Source organism: Nelumbo nucifera, chromosome 3, assembly GCF_055504915.1.
Source record: "Nelumbo nucifera cultivar China Antique chromosome 3, China Antique-T2T, whole genome shotgun sequence".
NCBI lineage: Eukaryota > Viridiplantae > Streptophyta > Magnoliopsida > Proteales > Nelumbonaceae > Nelumbo > Nelumbo nucifera.
Window position 1 is genome coordinate 22,649,161 of NC_142651.1, and position 14,968 is coordinate 22,664,128.

Consider the following 14,968-nt stretch of genomic DNA (forward strand, 5'->3'; position numbering starts at 1 on the left):
TGGATCGGTTTTGGTTTCCACCTCATGTACCCGACCAGGTCGGGTCGGTTGGGAAAACCCCTATAAACCGACCCAACCCGACTCGTGAACAGCCCTAATTTTTGTTATTCTTTTTGCTTTTCAAAAAAATAATAATAAAATCCGGGCTATCCCCAAAGGCCCAAAACCCATAATAACCCTCTCAAGCCTGCTTCTGACGGGATTCGATACCAAGTCTCTAACCAACTGAGCCGGTTGGTATCTACGGACTTCAAGCTCAGGTTTGACCTGCAATCTTTCTACTTGTTGCAGTCTAACTGTCAGTCTTGGAGCTTGGCCCAAATATTACAAAATGACGAGGAAGGGAAGGAAAAGAAATCTCAGACTTACACTGACATAGGATGGTTGTGAATTGTGATGATATTTCGTCTTTATTTCTTCTTTTTTTCCTTTTTTCCTTTTTTTTTCTTTTTCTTTTTCCTTTTTTTTTTTTTTTTTGACTTGGACAGTTGGACCTAAAAACGGGTCCACAATCGCTGCATCTCTTCGATGATCCTACGACCAAATGTTATCATATTACTATAGACGAATGGCACAGGAAGCCCATACCGTCAATCACGGCACATTGTGAGCGTGTGATATAAATACATGTTGGGCCGGCTCACCAAAAACAATTAAAAAGATACATGTAACATGTTGGGCCCACTCAGAGTAAAACGATTATGGCTGTTTAGCTGATTATACTTCGCTAGGAACAACTTAGCATTGTCTGTAAGAAAATCTGGTGAAAGCCCAAGATGGCACAATCCACAAAGCAGAGGAGGCCCATGAATGTATTTTTCTTAATAAAGCAAATACTAGGAGGCTAGGAGTAAGAATTGGGGACAAGGGACTTCACTTATATTTTAGCCCTTTTTACAGTCCACTCCACCTCAGAATTATTGGGAAATTATTTTCTCAAATGTATTTATATCTACTCCCCGTGAAGAAGAATAAACTGTTGCCTGAACTCCAACCCTTGGATTCATGGACCTGATAAAGTCAGGCTAACAAACACAAAAAGAAAAAAAAAAAAAAAAGCATTGATTGATTGTATAAATGTAATCTAATGAAAAAAGTCGAAAAGTCGGGGTACTTTTGTCTTTTCAAAGGATGTGCTCCCCATAAAAATGAGATAGCCCCAAATAAGCAAGGGCCACGAGAGGCAATTGAAAATGTGTCCCCCAGAAACCCTCTCTAAGCATAAATCCGAAGATGGAATCGGGAAAGACTGTTTCCGTTTACAAAACTCAGTGGCATTAGCGTAATAAACAAGGGGTTCTAATAAAGACAAATTCGGAGGTGTAAAAGATAGAAAACTTCCACCACGTTCGCGGATCGCGCCACTGCGTTTTCCTTTTGAGAAAACCGTAACAAACTGTACTCCTTCCTTCCTACAGAAGAGCTGCCGCCGAATGGTATGTCATGTCATGTCATGCATGCCATGCAAATGCGATGATGATGGTGGTGAATTATGTATGGGTTGCTAAGACGGAGAGTCATGCATCATGCATGTGCATGCTTCTCCTCCTTATGTCAGCCCATGTCAATTGCCAGCTCATCTGCTTTCCATTTACTTATTTCCTATTATTATTTGACCGCTTGGGAGTCGGGATACTCATCAAGTCATCAGAGAGCCAAACCAAAGAGAAGAGTAGAAACAGAGAGGGAGAAAAGAGCAGTGCAACCGAGCAGAAAGGAAAAAAAAAATCAGAGATTTGCAGTAGACAGAAGCAAACTAGGTATTTATTATTAAGGATTATTTTTTTATTTTCCGGTATTTCTTATTTTCTTGCGTGCTTCTATTGAGATTTGTGTCGCCTCTCTCTCTCTCCCTGCACATCTATTTCTTTGGGCTGTTCTTTCAGTTCTCACAAGTCCATTTCACGTATCTGCAAAAAATCGAAAATAACCCAAAAAAGATCTTTGTCATGTTCTGAGGAGATAAATCGCAGCCATAGATTCGTCATCCTGTTCCCTGTTTTCTTGATCTTTTGTTGCTCTTTTAATGTTTCAGTTGGTTATCGGGTTTCCCTTTCTCGTTACAAGGAGGGGCAGGGGGTTTTGCTGAAGAACAGAGAGGAGAAAAAGGAGGTGGGATTGACGGATTTATGTCGGCTGGTTTTGATCTGTTGATTGGAGCTATTGAGCAGCTCTGGCTTTCTTCTCTGTTCCTTTTGTTCTCAAGCTTCTGCGCTTTCCTCTTCACTCAGTGTCTCTGCATGCGACTTTGGTCCCTCCTTCACTGGTCGAAAAAGGGGCTGCCAAGCGATTCGATGTGCTTGAGGTTAAAACGGTACGTGATGTTCGTAGATGAATCGTTCATATGCAGTTGTTTTTCTTTACTCATTCTGTTTTTTATGACGTGGATTTTTAATGGGTTTTGGGGGTTTTGCAGGACTGGTTCTGGAGTAGAATGCTTTGTGGGTTTTCATATAAAGCGTTGTTTATATCTCTTTTTGTTCTTGAGAGGGGCTCTTACTTGATACTGGGGTTTTGAGAGAGTGATTTCTTTCTATTGTGTTTTTTTCTCTGAAAATTTTTTTGTTCTTTTTTTGTGGAGTTGGGATTTGCGGAAGGTTTTCTTTCGCATTCTTTTAGAAATGCCAGGACCTCAGAGGCCACTCTTGAATCAGGACAAAGTCTGTAAGAAGCAGAAGAAGAAACCCTGCCTAATTAGTGGACTAGAGGACGTAGAAACCAAAACCATGAGAAAAATCCGTGTTATCTATTGCGATCCAGATGCGACCGATTCTTCGTCCAGCGAAGACGAAGCGGGCATGAAGAGGAATGGAAGGGTCCGATGTAAGCGTCTGATTCGGGAGATTCGTGTTCCAGCGGCTCAATTTCAATCTTCTTTTGCTGAAACAGAGAGCTCTTCTCAAGACAGTAATAATGGGGGCAAAACCCTTAACAAGACTGGCAAAAACCCTGGCAGAAGGGTTTTATCGAAGACATCCAGATCCGGTTCTTCCAAGTACAGGGGCGTTCGGCAGAGGAGATGGGGCAAATGGGCTGCTGAGATTCGAGACCCTATTCGAGGGGTTCGAGTCTGGTTGGGTACTTACGGTACTGCTGAAGAGGCTGCTGAGGCCTATGAAGCCGCTTCGAGGAAACTACAGTTAGAAAGTGTATCTCATGCACAGAAGGCTAGCAACAACACATCTTCGTCTTCCGCAGCAGGTTCCATGTCTCAATCTTGTGTCTCGGAAGATTCAGAGAGTCTGTTTTCTCACTCATCCCCTTCTTCGGTCCTCGATGTTTCAACTGCAGTATCACATGTTTTTGGCCCTGGCACCCAAACCAAGGAAGATAAACATTCCACAAGGAATCTCGAGTTGCAGCAGCCTCACCAGCGACAATCTGAAGAGCAAAACCAACAAGCCATCTCTGATTTCTTGGAGGACTCCTTGCCAGTAATTACGTCTCCAATGGTAGAGGATCTTGAGCTGGGGTTCCAACTTGATTCGTTCCTTGTCAATGATTTTGGGCAGGCGTTCGAAGATTTCTGCGATTTCAGTGACATTCCACTGTGTAGATTTGAGGACCGTGACCCCAGTGAACTTCCCAACTTTGACTTCGATCTCAGCACTGAAGAGCTGGCCTGGATCGACGAACCCCTTGGTGTTGCCTGCCCATAAGTTTTGTAGCTAGGAGTTAGAACTATTGTCAATGCAGTTATAGTTTTTCTTTTCTTTTTCTTTTTTATCCGGGTTATGTGAAGAAGTCTCGGGAGCTTGAAGGAAAAAAGCTCTGTGAGAGATTGTTTCGTGGCTGAGTTTGTTTATTTGCTTGTATAGAGAGATGGGTTCACAGAGTTTGAAGAGAGGTCTTGGGTTTTTCTGTGCTTATAGAGCCGTCCCAAGATTTTCAACTCTCCCCGATCAGAGTGATAGAGAGAAGTCAGAGAACCGTTGAAAATTTTGCTCATCCCATCCCTCTGTTTTGATTTTCCGTCATTGAACTCTGTATTTGGATTTTCTATTTTAATATAATATATGGTATATATGCGTAAAGTATTAATGTGGATTTCTATTGTGCTTGTATTAATGTGGTATAATATATGGTATCTATTAGCTAAATTGATGAATTATTACAGGCTTTTCCTTTTCTGAAGTGTTTAAATCCCTGTGAAGGAGATGGTAGAGTTGATTGCTACTGACTACTGGCAATGGCAATCTCTAGTTAAGGCCATTCAGCTATGTCAACTCTGGGTTATGTGTGAGGGAGAACAGCTTTTTGGGGTATTATGAGAGAAGAGGTGGTCGTGCGAGGTACTGAGGTCTGAGGCTGCCTGAGGGTGTACAGAATTGACAGTCATCTGGCTTGGCTGGCCTTGGGGAACTCCTCTGCTCTTTTGACACAGTTGCAGCAGTCTTGCAGATGAGGCACTGCTTTATGGTCGGGTTGGCTTCTTGGGGTGGGGGTGGTGGATCATTCTAGTCTTTATTCCTAGCCGTTCAAATGGATGTACCTATGTTAGTGATAAGATTGGGTGGGGGTGTTGGATGTCTAGGCTGCTGGTTATCTGTCTAATGTGGTTGTGGTTGTGGACCATGGAATGCTTCTTTGTTGAACACCTTTCCACCTCAGCTGCCATGTGTCGAGTTTGTTGTTTTCTATTGAGACCCTTTTTTCTTCCTTAATTAAGCCAGCAGTTGAATTCTTGTGAGACTTTAGAATATGAAATACTTTTGTTAGTTGGTTTGATGATTCATTTCAACCTGTAGGCTGTAGCGTGTCATTGCTTTGAGAAGAGGCAATTCCAAGTTTTCAACGCATGGCCTTGAATCAGTGACTTTTTCTTATTCTTCCTTTGACAGGGCCTCTAACAAATAAATTTCTGGCCTTCTGGGTGGTGGTGAAAGCTCCACCAGTTATCATTGAACTGAGAAAGATATTTAGAGCTGATTTCTGTATCACCTTTTGCTTGTATTTCAGTTCAGGGAGCACTGGGCCAGTATGCTCTGCTCTTCTAATTAAATAATGGAATGTTACTTGTTCATGTGACTCCCTAGTCCCTTGTGAAATGGGTGAAAATTTTTTCATGCCATCTTTACTCCATGGTATTGGTTCACGACTTCACGTCACAAGGAAGATCATCCTCATCAATTTTTTTTTTTTTTTTTTGTTCTCTCTCTCCCTCCCCTATTTCACGTGCAGTTGCACGTGCCATTCAACTAGTTAAGTGTAAAGTGTATGTAATATCAGTATATATAATGGGAAATGGGGATTGGGGGAGGCGCGAGTGGACTGATTTCCAACCAGCATCTGTCCCAGCATTCAATTGTAGAGGAAAAGTCCCAACGTCCGGAAACCAGGGGGGCCCACCGTCTGTCCACCCAAACAGTATAAAGTCGTAAATTCATAAATGTAAAAGAATATTACCGGCGAGCAGTCGTGGACTATTCCGGCAGGGACTCTGGGGCCCTCTTTAATGTGAATCTCGTGAACATGTCGATGATCGGGGAATCAAATCAAGTGGGCGCTAAGACTCCATTGGACATCAGTTGGACCAGAAAATCAACCACAGACAGCTACCTAAGTCTCAACGGTGGAGCAAATTTGTATTAAATCTTTTAATGATGATAACTTTTGCTGTGTACATCTGATCCATCATCGCTTCTTCTAAGTATCCACTGCCTGTGGCCCCAGACGACACAAGTCAGTCCCATTTGTTAAAACGTACCCACTCGAATTTTCCTTGCAACTTCCTTAACAAACAGTACTGTGCATGTGCTTTCGTTGGGTAGAGAGAGAGAGAGAGAGAAAGAGAGCTTGAAAATCAAACACAGAGAAGGGGACATTTGTTGTACTGGTTGGTAGCTACATGGTATCTTCGTTTCTGTGCCAACTTCCACGCTCTGAGAATCCTTAGAATCTTTTTGCTTTGCCGTCTTTTACTATTTACTCAGCTCCCCCGGTCCCCCCCCCCTTCCCTCGTTCCAGTTTGTTAATTATTTTAATCCAAACGTGTGACCCTAATCCTTATTGCTTAGTTTAATTAATTAGGTAATTAATCGCTCTATCACGCCTAATTTGGAAAGCAGAAGGAAAACATCTTACATCTATAGTCATATCATATGGACCACATCCACACCGTTTGGGATGCTGTTAAAATGAAGGGCACATAATATATATCCATCTCCAACGAGGGAACAGTGAGATAACTACGAGTCACCTCACCAGTCACCAGCAGCCTTAATGGTCGGTCGGTCCCAATGGAGTCCGGTTCTGCTGCTTGCCACGCTGTGTCACGACTCACGGGTTACGTAATTAAATCACCAACACAACACGCCATATACATGGGATGGGATCCATACTTGTGTGTATGGAACACTGACGTGTTCACTCATGATTGGTTACACAAATATATCGTGGCGAGCAGCAGATCCCAAGTCGGTCTCATCTCATGCCCCTGACTAAAAAGTAAAAACTAAAGAGGAAGAAGATTATCCGGTTTTGTCCGGTCTGGCCCAGATTGGTATGGCAGGCCATTATTTTGTGGCCCAAAAACGTTCTCAGTCTTATGACTAGCTAGCTAGCTATTCAATATTCTATCATTCTGTGGCTGCTGGGCACGGAGTCGGAGAATTTAGCCCAGGAAAGGACAAACCAATATTACTGGACAATGTATAATTTCAAGGGATATTTTCTAAATGCCGCCTGCATGAAAATAACGTGCTTGGAGTTTGCAGGATTACAGAGATTAGTCTAAATCATGTGCAGGTTGATTATATTTGAGTCAGCATCGCTGTATTAACAATTGAAACGAACCTACATCGATCGTGTAATGTAATAATCCAATTAATAAGAATTTATCTACATATACAATAATTGAAGTGAGCGTGAGAGCCCAAAATGGACAATGTGTAGTGTAGGGCCTCATTTTATGTATATCCATACCAATCGATTGAAACAAGTCAGACTCAATTCAAACTTAGATGTCTGCGGCCCATGACACCCAGGTCTTACCATCCCAGAAACTGAAGCTGACTTTATTCAATAATCCAAAATCATCTCTACATGGACATGGACAGCTTCTTTTATCATCCATTTAATCAGGACTGTTTTGGCTTACTGTTTGGAACAAGCAGACACACGGAATAGGTTGAACCGTTCAATTCAACCAAAGTTTGTTTTGGGCTAGCAGAGTAGCAGATGAATAGAGGATGGCTCCAACGTCCAATCCATACTCTGGGTAAGTGGGCGCCACAAGCACAAGGGAACTCTAGACTCTAGTTAGTGAGCGGTCCTTGTTATGTCTTTCTTTGAATGTGAGAAGGAAGAAAAATGTGTAGAAGATCGCTGTGACTAGTGTTCTTTTCTACTAGCTAGGTATCTACTAGAAATCTAGAGCTCCACTCCAAGGGTGGACTGAATCTGACTGGATTGATGCTAAATCCACGGGCAGAATGCGGTTTATAGGGGGCGGGGGGCTACTAGAGAGTAGGAGGGGGCTGCAAATCAGATTTCCGACTAAATAAAAGGAGAGAAAGAGAGAGCGCTATGTGCTGGACATGCTAACTGCCGTTCAAGACTTTTTGGTTGGTAAACGATTTGACAGGACCAACAGTCCCAGCGTTAGCTTGACGTTGTTGCTCCAGTCAGTGTTCCACCCTATAGGCTATAGCAAATTCTTACCATGGAAGCGGAAAGCTTGGTCTCCACTCTCCACACTCCACAGTCCAAAGCCCTTTGAGCGTGTGCGAATAAGGGGAGGTTAGTGGGTAGGTCAGTTTGACAATTGTAATACTCTACTAGCAAGTGGCAACAAATGCATCCATTGCTAACCTCTTGTTAAGTACACAACTTTCTCTTATGCACTCCAACCCTTACCCAGTAAAAAAAGTAAACAAGAAGACCCATTTGACCAGATTCAGATTCTGATGGTTCACCCCTAAATGCAAATCTTATGTTACAATCCTTATCCTATGCCATGCTCTCTATCCAGGATGTTAAACTTCAAACCTGCAGGCTACTTTCCTCCAGCATATCCAGATGGCGAAGACCACAGATTGTATATATATTTTTTGGATGTGCCAACTCAAGGCCAAAACACAACTATTATCTTGATGCTGACAAATAGAATAACATTTCCTGCATAAATTCCCCAACGATGAAAGCCCTTATATTTCCTCTATTAAGAATGCACCTTACCACGTGGCCAAAGACAACTATGACATCTGTCAGGCAGAGCAAGAACCAGAGAAACCTGGGGGAAAATGAGAAGGGAAAATACCTTTTAACTTCTGCTTATTGTTCCTATAGTAAGTGGAGGAGGTGCAGAGTCGATCTAATTCTAATAGACAGTTTGAAGACACTCCCAGTCCCATATCCTGAACAGAACTTCCATAAAAGTGCAAACTTCGCAATTTTGATAGAACTGTAGTTTACATACTGAAGCTTTCATGGACATGAGACATATTGGTAATTAATCCTGATATCAGATACTGTGACACAGTTTCACTTTGAAGCTTCCGTTAATCCTTGTGTTCGTCTGATGGAAATAAAGTACATAATATACACCTCTTGGGAGTTAGGACTTAGGACCCCTCTCTTTTTTCTGTTACAACAGAAAATGCACCTCTTTAAGTTCTGCCTCTGCTGAAACTGTGTTTTGAGAAGTCTAGATACTCATGACAGTGAATAATTTCAGATTTTAAGAGAAGCCAAACAAATACTGCTGAAACTGTTTTCCTTTTGTGACAACTAAGCACGATGCCTTGACATCATCAAGCATGAGTATTTTGAACGGGTCCATATATAAAAAAATCATAGCAGGTCCAATCAGTCAGAAGTTGGTCATGCATCCTCTGTTAGATATTTTGACAGGATATGCTAATCAAGGCCAATTGCTGTTATCTGCAAATGCCAGTTCACATACCAGAGCAAGGTGATCACTACCCCACTTCTGCAGATAAATAATGTCAAATCCACATGAGAAAAAAAGCAATCTCAAAAGGAAAACAAGAAATTATCTAGGATAAAATATATTAGAGAATTATTTAACTTCGATATAAATGCAAAGAACGCCATTGTCCACTTTTCACATAGATACATCAAATGCTACATGTAGTTATCAAATCATAAATTGAGATAAAGTTAGACCCAGAACTACCTCAATTTCATCCCCATGTATTCTATTTTATTTTGTTTCTTGACAAATTGTTGCATTAATAAAATAAGAATGGAGCTTAGCATATAAGAAGCAAATTTAGCCCACCACTCAAGCCCAACCTTTCACATAATCAGAACCATGAAATCTTTCAAGAAGCTTGGTTTGGGTAATCTATTAAAAAAACATAGCAAAAAGAACTTTCTCGATGCTGTACGATATTAAACACCAAGATATTATAAATGCTATATTGCTATTGCCAGTGGCACTGCTGTCAGGTTGCAACCTCATCTCCCCTCTGGTATTAGTTGAGCCCTTCTCACTAGCGAACTATGAGACAAAGAATCTCTATTAAGCTCCTCGCAAATTCATTATAACACAGACCTCTGAATTCATCAGATGCCAACATCCAAAGATGTAGCATAAAGATACTTGACTCTTTAAAGCTTCAAAGAAGTCTATCCTCCCATGCCTCCCAGGTCACTGCATGAATTATGGTTTTCTAATAAACTAGATCGTTTGAGCCTAATCCCAAAGGTCTCGACCATTGTAGCATTTCTTTTAGACTCCTAGGGGCCACAAATTCCAACCTAACAAGATCCAAGAAAAACTTTCAATGATGTCCACTAATGGTGCAATGCAAGACTAGATATGAGATAGGTTTTTCCTCCCTTAGTCACATAGGATAACTTCAAGGAAGATACAGAAAGGTACTAGCTTCTTCTTGAACAATCTTATCAAGTGTTTTGATATTTTCACAGGTACCCACAAAAAGAATACTCTTGGTGGCACAACAAATGGGAAGATCTGTTTTTTTCTGGGAAGACTATTGGGTCAGAAGATAAACTAGGGAGGAAGAAAGATTTCATTGAGAATACTCAGTGGTCAGTTTCTGGACAAGAGAGAAAGATTTCCTCAAGGGAGTCAAAGAGAATACAGTTTACTTAATTTCAAGGCCTCTTAATGAACTTCTAAGGTTGAGATTCTTATTAACCCCTTAATCCTCCATATGGGTTTTTTATAAAAAAAATAAATATGTTTTTTGAATATGCTCATGAGCAATTAGCAGCATTTGGATACCTAAAGCAAGACATATGTCCCTTTCATAAAATACGCAGTAAACACCTTCTATCATTGTTCAACTGAAATATGAATTACAAAGCCTAGAGAAAAAATACCTCACTTGGGAGCCCTCCAGTTTCTCTCAAAATATTGACTGGTAACGTTTCAATAACTCCTACCGGAATGAGTTCTCGAGAATGCCTGTAAATTATAGAAATAAGAAACAGAATTCCAAATCCACCAATCAAAAAGAAAAGAAATGCTTTTAATGATAATAATTAGGTCACCAAATATAATCAACAGTTCCCATAAACTTGGAATGATATGAAGTTGCCAATGGTTCTTCATTACTGTCTCTTGTTCTGCAACTCCCCTGTATAATGGCAAACATTCTTTTTTGATAAGCAACAGTACTGTGTAATAGTGAACATAATAATACTTAATAAAGGAAAAGTGATCCAGAGTATAGTGACAATTTCTAAGATGAGAAATGGAAAGGGAGGAATTCCTATAACCACAAGTGTTATTACCTGGAAATAACTATTAATAGTCTGTATCATAGTTTTCAAGGCACCAAGGCGAGGCTAGGTGACAGGGGGGCGCCTTGTCGCCTAGTCGCCTAGGCGATGGATTTTTTTTTTTAAGTAAGAATCACATATCCTAGGGTAGTTCCCTAGGTTCCATAACCAACTTCCTTTAATAACTATCCATAATTTTCATAAGAAAATTATAAACTTCATGTTTAAGTCTAGAAAATCAACATATTTATGAGAAGAAAAAGAAGAAAGGAAAGAAAATTCAAAAAATATAGGGGCTGAACCCCTATTTTGTTATAGGAAAAGAAGAAAACAAAAGGTGGAAGAAGAAGATGCGGAAGAAGAAATGTGTTGATTAGACAAAATTTTAAGTTCTTCCCTTACTTATTGGTTCAGATTTTGAAGTCATTGAGGGTTCAATACAGCAGTTAGCAATGCTTGTGTTGATTAAACCCTAACAAATAAGAAAATAATAAAAAGAAATTAGTTTATAAACATAAAAAATGAATAATTTTCTTTAATAATGTCTATTTTATAATTATAATCTCAAAAAATAACAAAATAAAAGTATTTTATTACACAGTATGCAAAACTGCTTGGCGATTGGGTGAGGCGAGCCTCCAAGGGCACCTTGTCGCCTTGACAACTATGGTCTGTATGATAATATTAGGAGAGAGGTGAATTGATCCAAAATATAAGAAAGGTAAAGAATCAACAGATGGGAAAAAATGAGATTCACATGAGCACTTACTGCAACTCCTCTATACACACTGGAGAGCTTTAAATGATGGCGGAGATGAGTGATGCCGTCACAGCCAGTTGCAAGCCGTATTTCTTCTTGGCTCCATCTATATCTCAATGGTCTTAAGATATAGACATTTGAACACCGCCAATATATGTAGATCAACAAAGATAAGTAAGAAACCTGACATGTATTTACTTCATTTTTTTTTTAAATTAGGAAATAAATGAACAGGGAATATTTTCAGCACAGGGGAGTTATAGAGACCTGTATGAATCCTCCCTCTGAGTTTTGAAGTGTTTCAGTCCTATTGGGTATTCAACCTGACCAGAAATTTTTCTGCGATCATGTAATAGGATGTCCAACTGCAATAAATGACAATATCCTTTTTATTCCTCCAGCAAGAATTTTTTAACCTGACATTTTTGGATACCTAAAAAGGAAGATACTGATAGGATAAAGATACAAGCTTCACATGACACTAAGTTACAAATAAAACTTACCTCAGATGAATCCAGAAACCGATATATTGCACTCTGATAAGAAGAAATCACATCTCCAATTGTGTCAGAAATAGTCATATTGGATTTTATAACTTAATCTGAATTTTTTCTGTGGATTGTTAAGTTTGAAGCATTATGAGATACCACCTGTGGTATGCTATTTAGGTCCCCAGCAATTACAACAGGGATGTTGCCCCATTCCTGTGATATTCTGTGGGCATTATCAAGAAATAGTCGGATCTGTGACATTGTGGCATAGATAGTATATAAGTACATGCTACCACCATTTGAATTTGATATAAACAACTGTAGAAAAAATGGAATTCAACGGAAATAAAACGTTCCTGAAGGAGAGACAGCATAAACATTCTAGTACCCTGTTTAGGTTTACATGATAAAGGAAGAGAGCATTGTAGCATGTAATACATTGATTAGAGAAGGTGCACATATGTATTGTCTTGCATCTCATTTGGGCTGCGTGCAAATGCAGGTTCGAGTATGAGAAAAACAAAACTGCCAAAAGTTAGGACCGTATCCAGCCTACCCCTGCCAAGATCCCAGATAGCTGGGACCAACATCGGGTAATGGCCTTTCTAGATTAAGTCAAGGTCCCCCTGACCCCAATGCTGTCTCCTTCCAAATATATGTATGCAAAACATCCATTCAAAATATATGGCCCAAATAACAACTTGGAAGGAGGAATAACAGACTTGGGGATAATTACTGCTAGCCTGGCACAGAAGATCCACCCTCATCGGGGCCAAAAAATTCTGGGTCTGGCTTTAGGTTTTCTGTCTAAGTCTAGCCACCCACATATAAGATGGGACAGGCCTGGGCCTATATTTCAAGCCCAGTGTGTGGGCTGGGTTGTGCCCAGGCTTACACAAGACCCCTTAAACTAGTTGCCAGGTCTAGCCCTGTGGCCCATGATTACCTATGGATCCCAGGGGACCTGATACTGATAAATTCATATGGGACGCCAAGGCTCATATCTATGTAATTAACGTGCTAACTCCTGTGGTCTTCACTACCATTATTAAACATAAGAACAATTTTCCACCAAAATGGGTGGTAATCATTTTGTGGAATGTCTAAAAGATGTGAAGTATATTATTCACAGAGTTCATTAAATTCAAATAGGGAGTTATATCAGTAACCATGCACTGCTAATGTATCTTGTGGAGAAAACATGTGGATCCAAAATCCTATTTGAAACCAAGTGCAAGAATTAGATGACTAGAGATGTGGCATTTCCCAATTATTTGGATGGTCAAAAGAAGAAAGAAAAAGGTAGAAAATACAATATCTACACCCTTTGAATAAGTTCATCCAAATGCTGTGATCTGAACCAAGGTTTAGAATGTCAGTGTCAGTGGAAATATCAAGCATCCAAATATTGGAACTATATTGGAAATGTCAGAAACATCATAAAATATTGTAAAAATTATAGACATTGTGGAAACATTGTGAAACATGCAAAAATCTAGCATGCTATTTTATGTAATGATAAAAGATGCATAGGTAGACCCTTTAAAATATTATCTTCTTCCAAACCATCAAAACTATATGATATAGTGAGTTCAAGCAAAATTTAAACTCATAAGTTGCAATAATTCTAATAAATCAACCAAATAATTTATCATACAACAAAAACTAAGATTTAACTTCATGTTTGAAAATAATTTTCAAGCTGGTTCAAAGTGGTAATCATGTCCGTTAGGTGGAGAATAACATTTTCACATATCTAAAATATTATCAAATATCAACTTATGTTATAATACTATCGCTTGTACTCCACATTGCACCAATAGCTTTCATTGAGGAATATGTCAATTTTAGTAATATTCCGCGTTGGTACCCATGGAAATGGAAATATTTCATGGAAATTTATGGACATTTTAAATCATGGTCTGAGCAAAACATGTTCAGTATAATTGTGCTTATGCCCATGGAAATATTCCGCGTTGGTGCCCATGGCTTGCAAATGAGTAGTCATAGACAATATCATAAAGCGCTTAAAAGAGACTTATCAATTCTTACATCTGAAAGTTAAACACTCCATAAAGAATTTCACAAATTCCAGACAGTAGCTACACCAACTTTTTTTTTATGCACTGCATAGTCCTCTGCATTCTTACTCTCAGATATATATGAGAATATCTGAAACACTAGTTATTGGGAGTATGGAACATGTAGTCTTTTGTAGTTTTCACCAATTCAATGAACAAAGCATAGGAATTAATGTTCCTATCTTTTTTTTTTGTTAAATAGTAATGTCCCTATCATTAGAATTAGCACTAATTCTCCTTCAGTTTTAGGGGCAAAATAATGTAAGATACTATGTATGTTGTTATTTATGGGATTTGGAGGAGATAAATGCTGGGATATTCCAGAACTGAGATGATCCCATGAGAATTGATGTAGAAGATTTTGTTTCCATAAGAGTCATCCAAAGAATCTAAGATTTGGACACTATAGGAGGCATATGACAGATTCTTTACTAAAATGCTGGAAAAATAATTTTTCTAACCTATCTAACCTCATGGGTAATAAGTTTTGAAAGATTACTGAGTTTTTATTTTCATGTTGAAAGTTCAACATTAAATCATTCAGACTTCCCTTGATTATTTAAATCACAAAACACATCTAGATTATAACATATATTCTGCATTACTGCTTGCTGTTATAGCAATTATTATTTATTTGTTTATATGTACATCATGTCCAACTGTCCATGGACCAATATCCAGGCCTAAGCCTCTATATCCTAGGATTTTGTATTTAAAAAGATTCAATTCAGAAAATATACCAGCACTTGATAGATGCACTGGAAGCCATGGAAAATATGTATAAGAGATCAGAAAACATTATACCTGGCCCAGCTTGATATCTCCACGATTTGGATTAAATAGCATGTGTATGTTTCCGACAAGGAGACTTCGAGCAGGTGAAGTCCTATGCAAAATTGAATTCGAATATTGGATCAAAA

The 14,968-nt window shown here is 39.3% G+C and overlaps 2 protein-coding genes across 7 annotated transcripts in view; one reads left to right on the forward strand and one right to left on the reverse strand.

Moving 5' to 3' along the window:
- Positions 1-1,620: 1,620 nt before the first annotated feature.
- LOC104601805 (ethylene-responsive transcription factor ERF119-like) lies at positions 1,621-4,034 on the forward strand. Of its 2 annotated transcripts, XM_010265290.3 has the most exons (3): positions 1,621-1,760; positions 2,036-2,314; positions 2,417-4,034. In XM_010265290.3, exon 3 carries the CDS (start codon positions 2,622-2,624, stop codon positions 3,657-3,659), a length of 1,038 nt encoding a protein of 345 aa, XP_010263592.1. In that variant the 5' UTR covers positions 1,621-1,760; positions 2,036-2,314; positions 2,417-2,621; the 3' UTR covers positions 3,660-4,034. The 2 variants fall into 2 exon arrangements, with proteins under 2 accessions (XP_010263592.1, XP_088757448.1); XM_088901322.1 differs by lacking the exon at positions 1,621-1,760 and having other exon boundaries at positions 1,852-2,314.
- A 4,320-nt stretch (positions 4,035-8,354) lies between these two features.
- The window catches only part of LOC104601841 (DNAse I-like superfamily protein), a 37,858-nt gene continuing 31,244 nt past the window's right edge, over positions 8,355-14,968 (reverse strand). The window contains exons 7-16 of one of the 5 annotated variants that reach the window (XR_016083850.1): positions 14,853-14,934; positions 12,127-12,219; positions 11,980-12,012; positions 11,744-11,841; positions 11,486-11,597; positions 11,314-11,387; positions 11,119-11,188; positions 10,486-10,571; positions 10,315-10,399; positions 8,355-8,932 (exon numbers count right to left, since the gene is read on the reverse strand). Coding sequence is in view for 2 of the 5 variants with exons in the window: in XM_010265331.3 (XP_010263633.1) it covers positions 8,864-8,932; positions 10,315-10,399; positions 10,486-10,571; positions 11,486-11,597; positions 11,744-11,841; positions 11,980-12,012; positions 12,127-12,219; positions 14,853-14,934 (658 nt within the window). In the remaining 3 variants the exon portion in view is untranslated. Of the gene's footprint in view, positions 8,933-10,314; positions 10,400-10,485; positions 10,612-11,118; positions 11,189-11,313; positions 11,388-11,485; positions 11,598-11,743; positions 11,842-11,979; positions 12,013-12,126; positions 12,220-14,852; positions 14,935-14,968 lie in introns of those variants that run through there. The other 4 variants (XR_016083849.1, XM_010265338.3, XM_010265331.3 and 1 more) reach the window with 4 other exon arrangements.